Below are 21,328 nucleotides of genomic sequence, written 5' to 3'. Positions count from 1 at the left end.
TGACAGGTTTTGACATTCTTTTGATTAGATATGATGCACAATGTTTTGTAGATTAGGTCAAAAATCCTACTTCAATGTATTTTAAATTTAGAAAATGAGACAGTAAAATGTGAAAATAGTTGTGGAGGCTGAATACTTTCCCAAGGGACTGTAACTCTCCAGGGCTTGATGGGAACTATCCATCTGATGGTTATTGAGGCAAGAGGAGATTGCAGTGGTCTTAAAAGAAAAATTATATTCTCTTCTGCCATGGATATTGTCTCAGGGGAGTGGAGGATAACCAATGCTGTTCCTCTGCTTGAGAATGGCAATAGAAGCAAATCAGGAATTACGGGCTGGTGAGCCTTACACCAGTGATAGGGACATTACTGGAGGATTCTTCGGAATAGAATCTACCTATATCTGGAAAAACATAGACTTATTTGTGATAGTCAGTATGGCTTTGTTCAGGGAGGTCTTATCTTCCAAACTTAACTGAGGTGTTTTTGAGATGGCGACAAAGACAACTGATGAGGGTAGGGCAGTGGATGATGTATGCATAAGTTTTAATAAAACCTTCCAACATTGCCTCTCATGGGTCCTGATCCAGAAGACTAAGACACATGGGTTCCATAGACACTTGGCAATCTGATTCAAAATTGGCTTGTTAATAGAAGAGAGAGGGTATTCTGACTTTCCTTAGGGAACACTAACCTCGGTTTGGACAAAAATGATTAGCAAATTTGTGATGACACAAAACTTCACAAAGTGGGGATAATGAGGAAGGTTGGCAAAAGAATCAGTGGATACAAAAGGAAACATGGGCAGAGAAATGGCAGATAAAACTTAATTTGCACAAGTATAAGATGCTGTACTAAGAAGAAAGTATACCAGAAATGGAAGGGTCATTAAGAACACTGAACTAGGAATTCTGGGGTACCCATCTATCATCATTATGTGCTGTGCTGTACGATGTGGAGGACCATGGTCTTGAGCATGATTATTCTTGGCAAATTTTTCTACCCCAGTGGTTTGCTATTTGTCGTCTTCTGGGCAGTGTCTTTACAAGACAGGTGACCACAGCCATTATCAATACACTTCAAAGATTGTCTGCCTGGTGTCAATGGTCATACAACCATCCACCACCTGCTCCCATAGTTGAGCAGGTGCTACATCTTGCCCAAAGGTGACCTGCAGGCTAGCGGAGGGAAAGAGCATCTTACACCTCCTTTGGTAGAGTCATATTTCCACCCCACAACCCATAGCATCTATTCCACCCTGAAAATAGCAAAACAAGTCAATAAAGGCAACATGGTAAAGGAGGTATGTAGCATACTTGCCTTCATTGTTTGAGATGTTGGAATATAAAAGTCGGGAACTCATGTTGCCGCTGAATAAAGCTTTGGTTAGGTTACGCTTGGGAGTGTTCTGTGTAGTTTTGGTCACCGCATTACAGGGAGGATGTAGAGGCTTTGGGGAGGGTGCAGAAGAGGTCCCTAGCATGTTGCCTGAATTAAAGAGCATTAGCTAAAAGATGATGTTGGAGTAGCAAAAGCCGAGAGGTGACCTGATTTAAGTATATTAAAATCTGATTTAAGAATATAAAAATTATAGGAGACATTTCCCAGAGTGGAAATGTCAAATACTGGAGTGCATAGCTTTAAGGTGAGAGGAGGAAAGTTTAAAGATTTAGTTTTTGTTTTTCCACAGAGAATGGCAGCTGTCTGGAATGCAACACTAGGGGAGATGATAGAAGTAAATATGATGCTAATTTTTAACCTATGCAGCCAAATGGGATTAGCTGTGATCTCACTGAATGGCAGAGCAAACATGAGGGACAGATTAACCGACTGTTAATTCTATTTCTTGTGCAACAGACAAATAATGTAGCACTTTGTCAATGTTTATTAGCCTTTTGATTACTTTTACCCTGACTGTAGCGTTTTGGTATAACTTATCCATTTTTTTAGGCAATGGGGCATTATGTGTTCCTCACAATGAATTCGCTAGTATTCTTCTAAACTTAAGTTTGTCTAATATTCAGTTTCAGCACATTAATTAAACAATAAGAAACAGCAGCTAGTTCTTCCAAATTAACCCATCTTGAAACGGAACATATTTCTTGAAAAATGTCACAGCCTTATTACAGCAGCAAACATCAATCCATGTGACTATTTTTTAGAACGTGGTTGAATTCATTCTTCCCTGACAGCATACCTTGATTTCCACTATGACAGATGACATTAGCCAGCCGTTCAAAGTATTCTGGGAGATCACAGTAGTTATCCCCGTAAGAGATCACCTTAATACCTTTGTCTAGCATATTTTCACGAAGCTTTTTAAACTCATCCGCATTATCTCTGCACACCAGCATGAAGTGCTCCAGATCTGACTTATTTCTTACTGCTTCTAGAAAGAGTGACTGGAATGTTGTGTCCTCAACCGTTCGTCCACAGCCAAGGAAGACAAAGGCTTTATTTTCATACAGCTTCTGAATTTCTTTCTGAACAATCAAACACATAAATATTAACAAGAGCACAAATCCTGTGCTGTAAAAAATAATGTCCATGTACAGAAGTTAATGTGTATTGATGTGGCAGAGGTTAATGGGAAACCTCATAGAAGTTTACAAGATTATGAGAGGTATGATAGAGTTGAAATATCTAATACAGTGGATTCTGGTTAATTGGGACATTGGTTAACTGGGGCAGCTGCTTATTTTGGGACAACTCTTAAAGAACAAAACATAATTGAGAAAATAGCCGGGACATTATGCCGCTTAATTGGAGCAGAAGACTGTTGCTGAACAGTTTCTAACTAGTCTAAGATGTGTGCACTTGTGTGGCCATGAGACAGTACACCATGCTTAGAGTGAACAGTTTTTAAATAGCATCAGCTGTGTGTGCTGTGTTCACAAATCAGCGATTTTTGTCACGGACAGTGGGTGAGAAATAAGCAGTAAGACAATTCAGACACGAGAAAATCTGCGGATACTGGAAATCCAAGCCACACACACAAAATGCTGGAGAAACTCAGCAGGTCAGGCAATACCTAGAGAAAAGAGTACACAATCAATGTTTTGTGCCAAGACCCTCTATCAGGACAACTTAGAACCGCTTTGCTCATTGCGGTTTCAAGCATTCAGGCTTGGAGATGCCAGAAACAGCCCAGAATGAAAACGAAACAATTTCACTACTTCAACAAATTTAAGAACTACAAAGAATTTGAAAGTATCGATAGTCATCTTGCATGTTATAATGAAAATGAAGATTTGGAGGATGTAATTATTGAGAGCATTGTATGAAGGAAGTCCATTATCTACACCAGGTGTCTGCGCTGATTTTGTTCATTTACAGTCAATTCAAAGAATGGGTACACTGGATGAATTCCTCTGTTGATAACTATTAGGAACTAATATAGTTATATAGTACTGTAGTAGTAGTGATAGTTCTAATTTGTTCTATATTTCATTTAAATACATAATTTATTACTCAGTTAAAAGGCAGTTTGTCTTTTTTTAAAAATACCTTTTTAACTATTTCCACGAAATTTTGGCTGATTAGGACATCCACTTAATTGGGCCAAAATCTACTGGTCCCGATGCATCCCAATTAACCAGAGTCCACTGTTTTTGAGGGTATGAATTTAAAATGAGAAGGGGAACATTCAAAGAAGGTAGGTGGGGCAAGTTTATTACACAGGGTAATGGATGCCTGAAATCCTCTGCCAGGAGTGGTAGTGGAAGCAAATAGAGGCATTTAAGAGGCTCTTAGGCAGGCACATGAACGTGCTAAATGGAGGAATATGTACTTCATGTAGGCAAAAAATAATTAGTTTAATTAGGCATTTGATTACTAATTTAATTAGTTTGACACAATATCATGAGCTGTTCCTGTGCAGCACTGTTCCATGTTCTATAAAAGCAAAATTAATTTGATATTTTGCCCATCTTTCCTTAAGGCTCTGGTTCTTACTGGAACTTGGATGCAGAAGATCATTGTCCAAGTGGCCTTTAGCTAATAACAATAGTGGGCTATTTTGAGACAAATTACTAACAAGCACCTTAGAGGGTGGACAAAAATCTGTTCTCAACTGATATGCACTCAAAACTTTTTTCCCCCATGGGAATCACTGCATAATAATCAAGATTAAAAAAGCTTTTCTCCCCCTCCCCGCACTCTTCCTCCTACGATATTACATTAAAATTAATTATAATCTGCACAACCAAATAGTTAGTCATAATACTTTTACTTCATTTCAAGTTTACATTTACCAGTGGAGATTTTCTCCTCAATGCTGAAAGAACCTGTTGATGACAGAGTACAATATACATTTATGTTGCATATGAATATCCTTCAGAGATCAGATGATTCTTCCACTTCTGTTTCAGGATGAATTGAATTTTGTATATGAATTGCTGGTTTCAAATGGTAAATCAAACTATCAAAAAGAATTGCTACATGTCTGCAACATAAACAGGTTACTGGGCCCAGCTGACTACACTTAACACATCTTTCCCTACTATTCTGCACCTAACTCAGCAGTAACTGTATTTTTCTTCCTAATGTAGTTTTCTAACTTCCATTTAAATGGACATATATTATTTACCTTAATAGCTCTGTTTTACATATTCTTAATACTTTTTAGGTGAACAAGTTCATCTTATTTACCTATTGGTCAGGTTTTCTTTATTCAAGCTACATCCCAAATTGGATGGGTTCTGGAAATATTGAAATTATATTTCAAATTCTGGCCAAATTGTTAAATTGGATATAACAGAACAACAGACACCCTAGCACTAATATCTGCAGAACTCTACTTCCCAACTTCTGTCAATCTGAGTAACCACCCTCATCTCCCACTCTCTATACAGCTTGCTATTCAATCTGGTCTCTTCTGACATCATATACACTTGACCGTAATTATATTCTTTTATGTAATGCTTGATCATAGCTCTGAAAAGGTTGAGAGAGAAATATTAGCCTACTTACTGGGACATCACCCATTTTTCACATAGTGTCACAAATATGCTGCGTGTTCATCTGAAAAAGCAGATGGGACAATTTGATGGATCTAAACAGCAGCATCACAACAATTTAGGATATCTTTTGCATTGTAGTATTGTTCTGAATTATCTGATTGCCTCTAAAGCACAGCTGGAAGAAGCAAGGAAAAAAAAACTACCTCCCAATTAAGACTGCCATTTAATTAATATTATAAATTTAATGCTATAATTCCAACTATCTCCAAGGGATATGTGCCCAATTTATGCTGCATCATATCTATTCCACAGCAAGAACAGCAACTTGCTAGGTTGCTACATCAGCAAATTTTACCTTTAATATAGTTCATGTGGCTGTATGAAATTATTGGGAAAAGGACATGAAAAACAAAGTACTCATCCATTTGACCTCCTGCTCCATATCCATTGGAATGTTATGTTAAAATTGTTTGTTTAATTGTCTGGATCAAGACTTTTAACAGAATTATGCTTCCACCTTGAAATCTCACACTGCTTTGACTCACTACATAGTATATCTGTAACTATGAAGTTGCTATAAATTGAAGATTCGTCTTTCAACAATATAAACTGAGCTAAAAGTAATCCATGACACTAGTTCACTGCAGATTAACATCCCAGATGTGGATGGTGACATTTCTTGCCACAGTTGGAGAGAAAAACGTTACTTGACTAAAAGGCCAATTGGTAATTCCTTGCTAAGTTTGATTGCTTATACGAAGATCCAGCTACTGAACAGTGGAAGCCAAGAAACAGCTTAATCAGTATGCTATGATTTTTTTTAAAAAAGCATCCAATCGCACTTCTTTATTTGCGCAATAAAGAAAACTCACCATTACTTCGGTATTACGCAACACGTTCTGGTAACCCAAAGGATGTAGAACAATCCCACTGGGATTAGTATAAACACCATGAATATGTAAAACACACATCTTTCGTTTTTCCTGTGCCCATTCTAATACCTACCACAAACATTAAAAAAAAAGTGGAGATTAGTTCCTCCGAATATATTCTGCAGAATAAATTGCAATTACCATATACGTTATCGTTTTTTTGGACAATACAATATGAAACTAAAAAAATAAAACTACTAATCTAATTGAAACAGATTGCAGTCTATTCCTTAATATTTGTTTTATTTATACTGCAAACCACATCCCTTGTATTGCTCATATTACAGCCTTAGAAAGCAACGGGAACTGTGGAGAACACACCGAATTAAGGCCATTCTTTTGCCTTTAAAGATTTAAAATATCTGGGAGAAAAGTGTTGAAGTGAAGCACAGCAAAGCAGCAGTGCAGATGCTGCATTTCTTCAAGGAGCCCTTGAGCACACTTCTGAATTTTGAGTCCTGAAGAAGGGCTTCGGCCTGATACGTCAGATGTTTATTCATTTCCATAGATGCTGCCTGGCCTGCTGAGCAATGTTCCCTCTAATTTTTAGTAGTCAGTGTGCGCAAAAATATTATGTTGTGCAAATTTTTTTCCTGTGACAAAAGTATGTGTGCATTGAATGCACACATGACACAGTTTATGTAGGTTTACAAAATATTTGACATAAAACTGCAGAGAAGAACAACAAAATATCATACATATTTAAATCACTCAGTTATTTTTTCTCTCTCCTGTCTTTGGCATTTACCCATTCTTTGTAAACTATCTAGACTAATAGAACTTCCATCCAATTGACAGCTTTTGATTCTCATTAACATATCCAAATGACATTCACCTAAATGGTTTCTCAGCTTGTTTTTGAGTTGATTCATTAGGCTAAAACCTCGCTCACAGTCCGCACTAGACACAAGAAAGGTTCCCCTAATGTCCATCAACTGTGCAAGGTCGCAAAACTGTTCATTTTGAAGTACAAATGCCACCATTTGAGCAAAGTTTGAAATCGGTTTGGATTTAATTTTTTCTTGAACGGAAAATTTGAAATCATTAAACTAAGTATTACGATATTTTCAGCTAGAAAATCATGATATTTTAGACATAAGGCATTAACTTGTTCATTGCCAAAAGTGAAGTCACAATCTGCAATTGCAGAGAAATCAAAAGCTGACCATTCTTGTACCTCAACTTTGATCTCCTCTGGATTTGATCGTTTTCGCTCTCGTTCATCGGCACTCAACCGTAACATGCGTAGCACTCCTGTAACAGGTAATGACGGGTTCTGTTGCCTGAGCTTTCGTACACCGTCCAAATGCGATTTACTTGCCAAATGACGCTTCAAAAAGTCAAGTTTCCAAATATCATCCCACTTCTTTCCACTAGCAAATTCTCCATCAACTTTCACATCACGACAATTCCGAATCATACATAAATATTTCTCGTAGCTGAACGTTCATGACCTCATGAGCTTTTGGTGTAGCAGTTTCTACTGTTTTGTTAAGCCATTCAACTGTGAACAAATTTGCAGTTCTTTTGCGCTTCACGCCCTTCGCTTCTTTTGAATTCAACATAGTGAATCAATATTTTTTTCCAATAAAAACTTAGTACGCTATCTACAGGATTTGAAACAGACCTTTATAAACTTTGCGATATGAACACTGTCCCCCAAACACCGCTGCCGCCGTGATGCAGCTGTACAAACCGGAACAGGATAGGTGAGGTGACGTAAATTAGTGATGTGCATTGTGGTATTTGAAAAACTGACTAACTAGTTAACAGAAACAGTTAGCTAAAAGATTATTTTCAATAAGTATAATTATTAATTACTACATTATTTAAGGTAACTAACCTTTTGTGCGCACATTAATTTCCTTTGTGTGCTGGTTGAAAAACGTGTGCGCGCGCACACGTGCACAGCTTGGAGAGAACTATGGCAAGGAGTTCTGATTTTTTAAAAACTTGTTCAGCCCAACGACTTCTTTGTGACAGAATTAAGAAGGACTAGTGTCACAGCCTACTCAACGTAGCCAGCCGAAGAGTGTAACCAGAACCTTAATACTGGAGATGATGGTTCACTTATCCTTCCAGAGAATTTGGATGATTTTGCAGAGGAAATGATGGTGGTATCTTTCCAGTTTGCTGAGAAGACTTATTTAGCAAATACAAAATCACAGAAGCATATGTGAAGGAAGGAATCACTTTTCCTGGCAAATTGTGTGTATAGCGCTTCAGGTAAATAAATTAAACATTATGGTTTGCGGTTAGGTCATTAACTATGCCTCAAAAACAAGAAGCAGGTAACATCCAGTACTAAGTGTGGAGGAGACTGGGAGCTGAGATTCTTTGCTTTACAGTGTACATAATGTATGAATAATATACATTTCACGCAATTCAGTTTGTTGTTTCCTACAAATCAGGCTGCAACAAATGCAATGATATGCCAAAATATCTTGCTGTTAAGTTTTTATTTAGAAAAACATTTTGATGTAAATTGCAGGAAATCCACACTCTTGATTTGATATACAGCGCCTTGTAAAAGCATTTAGCCCCCAGCCCTCTGTTCACATAAATGAGTATTACACCAGGGATTTTGGTCAATTTAACTGAGGATTTTTATTTGTGAATCACATGCTCCTTTTTTCACAGTAGAGCCCAAAATACAGGGAAAATTGTAAAGCATAAAAAACTAAAAATTTTGAAACTGAAACCTCAGCAGTTCAAATGTATTCATCCATCTTTGCTCAGTACATTGTTGAACCACCTCTCATAGCTATTACAGCAAGTAGACTTTATGGTTAAGCCTCTATTTGCTTTGCACAAAGTGATGGAGCAGGATTTGCCCATTTCTCCTTACAAAACTACTCAAGCCATTCCAGGTTAGTTGAGGAGTGGCAGTGGCAGTGGACAGCAATCTTGAGATCTTGTGAGAGATGTTCAATTGGGTTAAGGTCAGGATTCTGACTGGGCCACTCAAGGACATCAGTTTTCTTCATATGTAGCCACCCCATGGTTTCCCTAGCAGTGCGCTTTGGGTCATTGTCCTGCTGAAAGGCAAACATCCCCCATAGTTTAAGCTTCCTGGCAGAGGCTAGCAGGCTTTTATCCAGGATCTCTGTATTTAGCAGCAATCACCTTCCCATCAATCCTGACCAGATTTCCAGTCCCTGCAGCTGAAAAGCATCCCCATAGCATGATGCTACCTATACAGTAGGGATGGTGTTAGCTGGCTGATGAGCAGTATCAGATTTACACCACACATACTGCTTAGTGTTGAGGCCAAAATGTTGCACTTTAATCTCATCTGACACAAGACCTTCTTCCACAATTTTAAAGTATCTTCGAAGTGATGCATTGCAAAGCCTTTACAGGCAAGGATATACTGTTTTTTAAGCCAGGGCTCCTCCTTGCCACTCTTCCATAAATACCTTTTTTGCGCATGGCCGTAGAGATTGTGGAGCCATGAACTTCAACTCCAGTTGTAGCCACTGACTTCCGCAGCTCACTCAGAGTGATTATTGGCGTCACAGTAGCCTCTCTTATAAGTGCCATTCTTCTCCAGTGACTAAGTTTAGAGGGGCAGCCTGGCTGTGGTTTCCTATTTTTTCCACTTTTTCCATGATGGACTGCATTGAGCTCCAAGGTATGTTCTGTGCCTTTGAGATGGTCTTGTACCCTTCCACAGATTTGTGCTTTGCTATTATCATTTCTTTACTTGCCTTGAATGCTCTTCTGTCATCATTTTGGTTTGGTCTGTTGAAAATCTACCATACTATTGGACTTTACAGACAGAGGGGGTACTTGTTCAGGTAATCCTCTAATTTTCTACATCAACAAATTTGGTGAGTTGGTAAGGTAATATACAGTACTGCACCCGAGGGAAGTTAGTGTAGGAATTACAAAGGGGATTTTTTTAACCTCAATTTTTGTTTTTAAGTTTTAGTAAATTGTTGACAGGTTTTGGAAGTTTTCTTTTGATTTGACATGATGCACAACGTTTTGTAGATTAGCTCAAAAAATCCTACTTCAATATATTCTAAATTTAGAAAATAAGACAGTAAAATGTTAAAATAGTTGTAGGGACCGAATACTTTTTCAAGGCACATTATGTAGTTGGACCCAGCTCCACCAGGTTCAACACCAATACTGAGAACCAATTTAAATTATTATTTTTTGTACATTAAGATTGTATTCCGTACTTTTACCTTCTTTTCATCTGTGAGGTCTAATGACTCCAGTTTGGTTCCTTGGTGAGACCCATAAATTTCCACAAGATTGTCGAAGTTAGTAGTTAAGACCAAGGATCCGTTCTCCATCAGTTTCAAAACAGATTTTAAGAGGTGCTTTCCAACATCATCCATCTTGCATTCAAGGTTATCAAAAACTTCATACAAACAGTCCTTGAAGAAACTTGAACGAACATTACTGGTGCGCTGTGGGAATTGAAAGCAAATTTAACACAGTCACTACAAAAAATTCATGAATCAATTCATGTGTTTAATCATGTACTAATACTACCATCAAAGCTAACCTTGCAACAACATTATAATGTTTGGTTTCATACATTCTTAAAGTATTTGGTTGTGAGATTGACTTCTTTTGCTCAGATTAACTTAAAAAAAGCTTTCTTAAAAAAAATGACTACTTCTGAGAAGAAATACAAAAAAATCCCTTAACTTTCTGTTATTTTAAACCGGGTGAAATGAACAAGTTCTATTCATTTGCCTAATGGAACAGTTGCGTAAGAGACTAAATCTCATTCAACTGGTCATGGCAAAGGATGGAACCTCTGCTATGAATCTGTACTTTGGAAGCAACGACCTATTCACTAATTCAGTTCATTACTCCAAGACAAGAGTGCCCGACAATAACATTTGGTATTCAACTGTATTAAGATAGTTAAATAACAAGGAGAATTTTAAAAGGAGGGATGAGACAGTGCAGGAAGGGAGGGAGTTAAAGAAAATCCTGGTAACTGAAGGCACATACATGAATAAATTACAATCATGGATGCTCAAACTGGCAACAATGCTGCAATGTAGCCATCTTGGAAGGTTAATACGGCAGAGATATGAAGCTACAGCAATCTGAAAAGAGTTTTCACATTTCAAATCAAGAAGAATTGATATAGCGATGATGAGGTGAATTCGGAGGATGAGCCAAGATGATTTGTTGCAGAGTCATTGCAGTTGGAGTTCCAATGCCTGTATAGCCGGCCCGGCAGCAAGGGTGGATCACTTTGGGCACCAAAATAAGATGTCGAGGCCTGGGCAGAGAAGTTCTGATGCACATTCAAATGGCCTGGGAGCAAGGTTGGATTGCTCTGGGCACCAAATGAAATTAGCACCCAGGCGAAGTTCCGATGCTTGTTCAACTAGCTTGGGTGCCAGGTTGGATCGCTCGGAGTGCCGAGCTGATTTGAAGGGCTTGAGAGTGACTTCAGGCTTTGGGTGATGGATTCTGGACCCAGAACAAGTTGCTGGGCAGCATGGTCTAGGCCTGGGGCCTGGGTCCTAGTGCGAGGTAAAATTCGCTGTTTAGAGAATTTAAACATCGCCCAGGTCGGAGGCAAGAGCCGGTTTCACTCTCCGTGATGTTCACTCCTCTCTCCAGGGTGTGGAGCCTTTCGCTATTCCATTGTTGGGTCAATAAACATTGGCCCAGACAGACTTAAAAGACAGGGTATCAGTCGTGGACGATAGCCGATTTCGCTCCTTCTCCGCAATGCTCGTCTCTATGGCACTGAGGCTACGAAGACTGCTGTGCTTCGTGCTGCTAATATGATGAACTGATAGGTGAGGCTTTGGGCCTACTCCGGGCTGATCTGAGGACTCCATTTTGGTTCTGAATACTGTTGTTCGCTTTAATTGTTTTGTATGATTTGTATTTTTTTCTTTCTCTTGCACATTGAGTGTTGGCCTTTTATTGCTTTTATTCTCTTTTTTTCTTTTAATTGGGTTCTTTTGGGTTTCTTGCTTTGTGGCTACCTGTGAGCAAACAAATCTCAAAGTTGTATAACTTACACATTCTTCTATGATAAATGAATCTTGAATGTAGAATTGGAATTAGTTCATTATTGTCACATGTACTGAAGTACAATGAAAAGTTTGTCTTGCATACTGTTCATACAGATTCATTGCACAGTACACTGAGCTCGTATAAGGTAAAGTAACAGAAGGCAGATTAAAGTGGAACAACTACAGAGAAAGTGCAGTGCAGGTAGACAATAAGGTTATAATGAGGTAGACAGTAAGGTCAAAAGTCCATCTATCATACTAGGGAATTATTCATCCAATAGTCTATAACAGTGGGGTAGAGGCTGTCCTTAAAGCTGGTGATTTGTGCTTTCAGGCTTTTGTATCTTCTGCCCAATGGGAGAGGGCAGATGAGAAAACGTTGAGGGTGGGTACAGTTCTTGATTATACTGGCTGCTTTACTAAGGCAAAAAGAACTATAAACAGAGTTCATGGAGGGGAGTCTTTCATGACGTACTGAACTGTATGAAAAACACTGCAGTTTCTTGTAGTCACAAGCAGGGTAGTTGCCATACCAAGCCACAATGCATCAGATAGGATGTTTTCTATCAATAATTTATCAATAAAAATTGGTAAGGGTCGACAGGGACATGCCAAATTTCTTTACCTTTCTGAGGAAATAGAGGCACCGGTGATCTTTCCTGGCCATGGCATCTACATATTTGGACTAGGACAGGCTATTGGTGATGCTCACGCCCTGGAATTTGAAACTCTGAACCCTCTCAACATCAGCACCACTGTTGTAGCCAGGACCACGTGTACTACCCTCCCACTGCTGGAGTCAATGATCAGACAGTATTTGGAAAAATCGATGTGACAGGAAAACAAAACTTGATCTGAGTTAGGAAAAAGGCAGAAATTTTGTACAACCAATCAAGTTTTACAGCAAGAAGTACAATAGTGACCAGAATGTGTTGGAATAGTCAAGACTTGGAATAATGAAACGTAAAATAGGGCTTCGGTATCACGCTGACTGAGGCCTGGTAGAAGCACACACTGATAAGTGATCTTCAGTCCAACACAGATTCATATACAACAAGGATATAAGTAGTGTGGTTGTCAGGGAAAGGTTTAAAATGAATCAATTTGATAGGATGGTGCTGCTGAGGGGAGTAGCAGGTAGATTATAATCCAAATTTATGTCATTTCCATGAACATTTCCAAGTTTTTCTTAACAAGGCACAATAGGTTATGCAACCGCTGGCTTGCTGCAGAAAGTATATTAATGATCGTCCTGCCACTTAATCTGGCAGTTGGAATTATTAAAAGACAAATAGTCTCATTCCTCCATCCCTGCCGCTCTTGATCAGGGATAAAATTATGATTTTGCCAAAATAAACAGGAACCTCCTAAAATTTATCCATACTTAATTTAGGACAAAAGGTGGTGCCATTACCAATTGTGTTTATGCACCACCATTGGTCTTAGTGGCACAAGACAATCAAGTGATCTTGTGAAAAAGCATATTGCATGAATGTTGGACTTAAACTGCCAATGATTCTGGATATATTAGTAACTAATAACATTGTTTCTAAACTATTGTAAGAGGGGAACTATGCATAGATATTCACATATACATTAATACTGATGTAAATGATCTATTGCTATGAACAATACAACTGGATTTAAGATAATGTCTAGCATTTCTTGTCTACAGTCTGTCTCAACCATCAGAATTATCAGGATTCCCAATCTGAAGCAACATTTATGATAATGCACTGCAAAAATCTCACTTACTGGTGAGAGTTTCTGTATCAAATCATGCGCAACATGCACAAGGTTCTTATCTTCACCGAGTGATTTTTCAAATCTTCTGTTCTCTTCATCTTCTAAGAGGTCAAAATCATTTGCAGCATCCAGCAGGGCCTGGATTAGTCCTTTCCAGGATTTTAGAGCAGGGACCTGTGGAGCTACAGCAGCACTGACTCCAGTTCCAATTACAAGGACCAACTCTTGAGCTCTTTTTGTCTTCAGACTGGGCAAAAGTTTTCTGTTGGACAAGTTTATTAATTGCACTTTAGTAACTTTAGTATTTCAGCAATAATTAATAATTTAATTCAGATATATAGATTGTACTTTCAATATTCAAGCAGAGTAACAGAAGCATTGCAGATGCTAGAAAGCTGAAAGGACAAAATCAGATGGCTGGGTGGAGAGAGAAAAACAATTAACACTTCTGGTCAATGATCTTTCATCAGAACTAATCATTAAATATTTAGAAGTTAAGCAAATGCAGAGCAAACGCAAAGGAGAATGGAGAAGAAATGAATAAAAGTCAAAGTTTAGACAAGGATGGAGTAGAAATAGTTAAAAAGCTAAAAGGCTGATGACACAAAACAAAGAGGCACGGTAATGAGCCAGGAACTGAAAGTGGGTCAAGAAAACATACAAATACAGCAGAACTATTACCAGCACATGCTGTCCAAGAAAAATGGGAGCATGGTTATGATCTTTCATCAACACAGCACTTCACTTGACCCCTGAAGGGTGGAGGAAACGCAGGAGACCAAAGACAACTTGGCGCCATACCGTAGAGGTAGAAATGAGGACCTTGAACCACACCTGGGGCACAATAGAGAAGATGGCCAAGGACAGACAGTGACAGAGGACCTTCATTGCTGCCCTAAACACCAGTGGAGTAATGGGCAGTAAGTAATTAAGTGGTTATGATCTTTAGACTGTAAAGTGCCTAATGGAGAAATGGAATAATGTGATACATAAAATAAATCCCTGATAGGCACTCCTACCTTACACGACCAACAACAGAATTTCTATCGATTTAATTTTAGGTCGGCAAATTATCTTGTTTCTGTAAAGTTAAAACAATTTAAGACCATAAGACATACAGCAGGAGCAGAATTCGGCCCATCGAATCTGCTCCACCATTCCATCATGGCTATCTATTATCTCTCTCAACCCCATTCGCCTGCCTTCTCCCTTTGACACCCTTACAAATCAAGAGCCCTTACTATCAATTTCTGCTTTAAATATACCCAATGACATGGTCTCTAAGGCCGTCAGTGGCATTGAATTCTACACCACCCTCTGGCTAAAGAAATTCCTCCTCATCTCTGTTCAAAGGGACATTCTTCTATTTTGAAGCAATGCCCTCTTGGTCCTAGACTCCCACACTATGGAAAAATCCTCTCCATGTCCACTCTATCAAGGTCTTTCAATATCCGACAGGTTTCAATGACATCTCCCTCATTCTTCTGAACTCCAATAAGTATAGGTCCAGAGCCGTAAACGCTCATGTGTTAACACTTTCATTCCCAGGATCATTCTCATGAACATGCTCTGGACCCACTCCAATGCCAGCACATCTTTTCTTAGATAAAGGGCACAAAACTGCTCACGATACTCCAAGTGCGGTCTGACCAATGCCTTAAAAAGCCTCGGCGTTACATCCTTGTTTTCATATCCTAGCCCTCTCGAAATGAATGCTAACATTGCATCTGCCTTCCTTACCATAGATTCAACCTTCAAGTTAACTTATAGAGAATACTGTGCAAGGACACCCAAGTCCCTTTGCACTTCAGATTTTTGAATTTTCTCACCATTTACAAAATAGTCTATGCCTTCACTCCTTCTAGCAAAGTGCACAACCATACGCTTCCTGACACTGTATTCCATCAGCCACTTCTTTGCCCAATTTGTTTAAGTTCTTCCTGTAGCCTCCCTGCTTCCTCAACATATGTCCCTTCCTCTATCGTTGTATCATCTGCAAACTTGGCTACAAAGCCATCAATTCCATCATCCAAGTCATTGACACAGAACATAAAAAAAGTGGTCCCAAAACAGACCCTTGTGGAACACCACTAGTCACTGGCAGCCAGCCAGAAAAGGTTCCCTTTATCCCACCCACTCTTCGCCTCCTGCCAATCAGTCAATGCTCTATCCATGCTTGAATCTTTCCTGTAATATCATGGGTTCACTCTTGTTACGCATCCTCATCTGTGGCACCTTGTCAAAGGCCTTCTGAAAATCCAAGTGCACAATATCCACCGATTCTCCTTGTCATTTCTTCAAAATATGCCAACAGATTTGTCAGGCAAGATTTTCCTTTAAGGAAACAATGCTGACTTCGGCTTATTTTATCATGCACCTCCAAGTACCCCCAAACCACATTCTTAATGATTAACTCCAACATCTTCTTGAAGAGTGGAGTGATATTTCCAATTTTCCAGTCCCCTGGAACTATGCCAGAATATACTGATTCTTGAAAGATTATTACTAATGCCTCCACAATCTCTTCAGCCACCTCCTTCAGAACCCTGGGGTGCAGACCATCTGGTCCAGGTGATTTATCTACTTTCAGACCTATTAGTTGCCCAAGCATCTTCTCCCAGTAACGGCAACTTCACTCACTTCCGCCCCTGACACTCTTGAACTTCTGGCATACTGCTAGTGTCCCCCCACAGTGAAGACTGATGAAAATTACTGATTCAGTTCATCTGCCATTTCCTTGTCCCCCATTACTACCTCTCCAACATCATTTTCCAGCAGTCCAATATCTACTCTCGCCTCTCTTTTACTCTTTATACATCTGAAGAAACTTTTGCATTCTTCTTTAATATTACTGGCTAGCTTACCTTCGTATTCCATATTTTCCTTCTTTATACCCTTTTTAGTTACCTTCTGTTGGTTTTTAAGAGTTTACGAATCCTCTAACTTCCCACTAATTTTTGCTCTATTATATGCCCTCCCTTTTCCTTTTCTGTTGACTTTGACTTCCCTTGTCAACGATGGCTGCGTCATTCTGCCTTTAGAATACTTCTCCACGATGTATCTATCCTGCACCTTTCAAATTGCTCCTAGAAACTCTAACTATCGCTGCTCTGCTGTCATTCCGGCTAGTGTCCCATTCCAATCAATTTTGGTCAGCTCCTCTCCCATGTCTCAATAATTCCCTTTACTGCACTGTAATACGGATACATTTGACTTTAGCTCCTCCTTCTCAAATACCAGGATGAATTCTATCATATTGTGATCACTGGCTCCGAAGGGTTCTTTTACCTTAAGCTCACCGATTAATTGCGGTTCATTGCACAACACTCAATCCAGAAGGGCTGATTCCCTAGTGGGCTCAACCACAAACTTTCTTCCCCCTCTTGGGACCCAGCACCAACCTGATTTTCCCAATCCACCTACATATTTAAATCTTATTGACTATCGTAACATTGCCCAAATGACATGTATTTTTTATCTCCCGTTGTAACTTATAGTTATCTTTCCCACACAGGAGATTAGTGTGCAAACTTAAAGCACACTGTATTAGGGGTATGGTATTGATGTTGATAGAGAATTGGCTGGCAGACAGGAAGCAAAGAGTGGGAATAAACGGGACCTTTTCAGAATGGCAGGCAGTGACTAGTGGGGTACCAAAGGCTCAGTGCTGGGACCCCAGTTGTTTACAATATATATTAATGATTTAGACAAGGGAATTAAATGCAGCATCTCCAAGTTTGCGGATGACATGAAGCTGGGCAGCAGTGTTAGCTGTGAGGATGCTAACAGTATGCAGGATGACTTGGATAGGTTAGGTGAGTGGGCAAATTCATGGCAGATGCAATTTAACGTGGATAAATGTGAGGTTATCCACTTTGGTGGCAAGAACAGGAAAACAGATTATTATCTGAATGGTGGCCAATTAGGAAAAGGGGAAGTGCAACGAGACCTGGGTGTCATTGTACACCAGTCATTGAAAGTGGGCATGCAGGTACAGCAGGCGGTGAAAAAGGCAAATGGTATGCTGGCATTCATAGCAAGAGGATTTGAGTACAGGAGTGCAGGGAGGTTCTACTGCAGTTGTACAAGGCCTTGGTGAGACCACACCTGGAATATTGTGTGCAGTTTTGGTCCCCTAATCTGAAGAAAGACATTCTTGCCATAGAGGGAGTACAAAGAAGGTTCACCACATTGATTCCTGGGATGGCAGGACTTTCATATGAAGAAAGTCTGGATCCACTAGGTTTATACTCGCTGGAATTTAGAAGATTGAGGGGGGATCTTATTGAAATGTATAAAATTCTAAAGGGATTGGACAGGCTAGATGCAGGAAGATTGTTCCCGATGTTGGGGAAGTCCAGAACGAGGGGTCACAGTTTAAGGATAAAGGGGAAGCCTTTTAGGACCGAGATGAGGAAAAACTTCTTCACACAGAGAGTGGTGAATCTGTGGAATTCTCTGCCACAGGAAATAGTTGAGGCCAGTTCATTGGCTACATTTAAGAGGGGAGTTAGATATGGCCCTTGTGACTAAAGGGATCAGGGGTATGGAGAGAAAGCAGGTACAGGGTTCTGAGTTGGACGATCAGCCATGATCATACTGAATGGCGGTGCAGGCTCGAAGGGCCAAATGGCCTACTCCTGCGCCTATTTTCTATGTTTCTACGTTTTGATGGGCTGTTCAGAGGTCTGTATTTAACTTTCATCAGGGTTTTTTCACCCTTGCAGTTTCTTAGCTCTAACCACAATGATTCTACACTTTCTGATCTATGTCTCCTCTTTCTAATGATTTGATTTCCTTTTTTACCAACAGAGCCATCCCATCCCCTCTGCCTACCTGCCTGTTCTTTCATACAATGTGTATCTTTGGACATTAAGCTCCCAGCTATAATCTTCTTTCAGCCACGATTCAGTGATACCCACATGCCAATCTGTAACCATGCTACAAGTTCATCTACCTTAATCTGTATACCACACACATTCAAATATAACACCTTCAGTTCTGTATTCATTACCCTTTTCGGTTTTCCCTCCATGTTGCACTTCAGATCCCACTGACTGCAATTTTACCCTATCATCTGCCTGTCCTGCCTCACATCGAGACACTGGATACTTATATACCAACTGCCCATCCAGAGCCCTAACATTCTGGTTCCCATCCCCCTGCCAAATTAGTTTAAACCCTCAACAGTTCTAACAAACCTGTCCACAAGGATATTTGTTCCCCTTGAATTCAGGTATAACCCATTCTTTTTGTACAGGTCATATACCTTCTCCAGAAATGATCCCAATGATCCAGATATTGAAAACCTTGCCTCCTACACCAATTCCTCACCCACATTGATTTGCCAGATGAATTTCCTCACTATTTTTACCCTCACTGGCATGTGGAACAGACAATCCAGAAATCCCTTGAGGTGCTTTGCAGCTTTCTACTCAACTCCCTATATTTTCTCTTCAGTACTGCATCCCTTTTCCTACCTACATGGTACCAATATGTACCACAAATTCTGGCTGTTCACCTTCCCCCTTTAGAAAGCTGTGATGCCGATCCGATAAATTCTGAACCTGGCACCTGGGAGGCAACGTACTATCCGGGTGTCTCTTTCACATCCACAGAATCCCCTGTCTGCTCTTCTAACTATGGAATCCCCTATCATCACAGCACAAAATAGTCCATGCTCAACTGATAAGTTTAAGAGGATGAAAGCATACTGGTTTGGTAGCTTTCAGTCAAAATTAATGAATGGCTTTCCTAGATTTACTCATCTTAAGATATCAAAGAATCATAATTTTTTTTAGCTGTAACACTCTTTTAAAAACCTTAAATATTTCTAAAAATAATCACTGTGAAATTCAGATATTAGCTGTAATCATAGGTTGCAGAAAGGGAATAATCTACCTGTGTCTTTTGGTTGATGGTGCTTCAGTCTTTGCACTCAGATCTTGCATTTGTGTAGATGCCATCCAGCTTCAGAGACATGGAGAAACTCTAAAGTTAGGGAGCTGATATTGCATTCAATTAACCATATAGCAATTACAGCATGGAAACAGGCCATCTCAGCCCTTCTAGTCCGCGCCGAACGCTTACTCTCACCTAGTCCCACCGACTCGCACTCAGCCCATAACCCTCTATTCCTTTCCTGTCCATATAGCTATCCAATTTTTCTTTAAATGACAATATCAAACCTGCCTCTACTGCTTCTGCTGGAAGCTCGTTCCACACAGCTACCACTCTCTGAGTAAAGAAGTTCCCCCTCATGTTACCCCTAAACTTTTGCCCCCTAACTCTCAACTCATGTCCTCTTGTTTGAATCTCCCCTACTCTCAATAGAAAAAAGCCTATCCACGTCAACTCTATCAATCCCCCTCATAATTTTAAACACCTCTATCAAGTCCCCTCTCAACCTTCTTCGCTCCAAAGAATAAAGACCCAACTTGTTCAACCTTTCTCTGTAACTTAGGAGATGAAACCCAGGCAACATTCTAGTAAATCTCCTCTGTACTCTTTCTATTTTGTTGACACCTTTCCTATAATTCGGTGACCAGAACCGTACACAATACTCCAAATTTGGCCTTACCAATGTCTTGTACAATTTTAACATTACATCCCAACTCCTGTACTCAATGCACTGATTTATAAAGGCCAGCATACCAAACGCTTTCTTCACCACCCTATCCACATGAGATTCCACTTTCAGGGAACTATGCACCATTATTCCTAGATCCCTCTGTTCTACTGCATTCTTCAATGCCCTACCATTTACCATGTATGTCCTATTTTGATCAGTCCTACCAAAACGTAGCACCTCACATTTATCAGCATTAAACTCCATCTGCCATCTTACAGCCCACTTTTCTAACTGGCCTAAATCTCTCTGCAAGCTTTGAAAACCTACTTCATTATCCACAACGCCACCTATCTTAGTATCATCTGCATACTTACTAATCCAATTTACCACATCCAGATCATTATACGTCATCCAGATCATTAATGTAAATGACAAACAACATTGGACTCAGTACAGATCCCTGAGGCACACTGCTAGTCACCGGCCTCCAATCTGACAAACAGTTATCCACCACTACTCTCTGGCGTCTCCCATCCAGCCACTGCTGAATCCATTTTACTACTTCAATATTAGTACCTAACAATTGAACCTTCCTAATTAACCTTCGGTGTGAAACCTTGTCAAAGGCCTTACTGAAGTCCATATAGACAACATCTACCACTTTACCCTCGTCAACTTTCCTAGTAACCTCTTGAAAAAATTCAGTAAGATTTGTCAAACATGACCTTCCACGCACAAATTCATGTTGACTGTTCCTAATCAGACCCTTTCTATCCAGATAATTATATATACCATCTCTAAGAATACTTTCCATCAATTTACCCACCACTGACGTCAAACTCACAGGCCGATTAATTGCTTGGTTTACTCTTAGAACCCTTTTTAAACAATGGAACAACATGAGAAATACGCCAATCCTCCAGCACCATCCCCGTTTCTAATGACATTTGAAATATTTCTGTCAGAGCCCTTGCTATTTCTACACTAACTTCCCTCAAGGTCCTAGGGAATATCCTGTCAGGACCCGGAGACTTATCCACTTTTATATTCCTTAAAAGCGCCAGTACTTTCTCTTCTTTAATCATCATACTTTCCTTAACTACGCTACTTG

General features: G+C 39.6%; 1 protein-coding gene across 5 annotated transcripts in view; it reads right to left on the bottom strand.

The window, feature by feature from the left end:
- fam118b (family with sequence similarity 118 member B) overlaps positions 1–21,328 on the bottom strand; it is a 48,687-nt gene that overhangs the window by 8,369 nt on the left and 18,990 nt on the right. For 3 of the 5 annotated variants that reach the window (XM_072238413.1, XM_072238412.1, XM_072238409.1), the window contains 5 exons: positions 19,548–19,651; positions 13,656–13,908; positions 10,089–10,316; positions 5,833–5,961; positions 2,197–2,482 (listed from right to left, as the gene is read on the bottom strand). In XM_072238413.1, the coding sequence (XP_072094514.1) occupies positions 2,197–2,482; positions 5,833–5,961; positions 10,089–10,316; positions 13,656–13,908; positions 19,548–19,612 (961 nt within the window). In that variant the 5' untranslated portion in view covers positions 19,613–19,651. The remainder of the gene's footprint in view (positions 1–2,196; positions 2,483–5,832; positions 5,962–10,088; positions 10,317–13,655; positions 13,909–19,547; positions 19,652–21,328) is intronic. The other 2 variants (XM_072238411.1, XM_072238410.1) reach the window with 1 other exon arrangement.

Source organism: Mobula birostris, chromosome 20 (genome assembly GCF_030028105.1).
Source record: "Mobula birostris isolate sMobBir1 chromosome 20, sMobBir1.hap1, whole genome shotgun sequence".
Classification (NCBI taxonomy): Eukaryota; Metazoa; Chordata; class Chondrichthyes; order Myliobatiformes; family Myliobatidae; genus Mobula; species Mobula birostris.
Note: the sequence above shows the minus strand (reverse complement) of the source record. Positions and strands in the feature narration are given on the sequence as shown.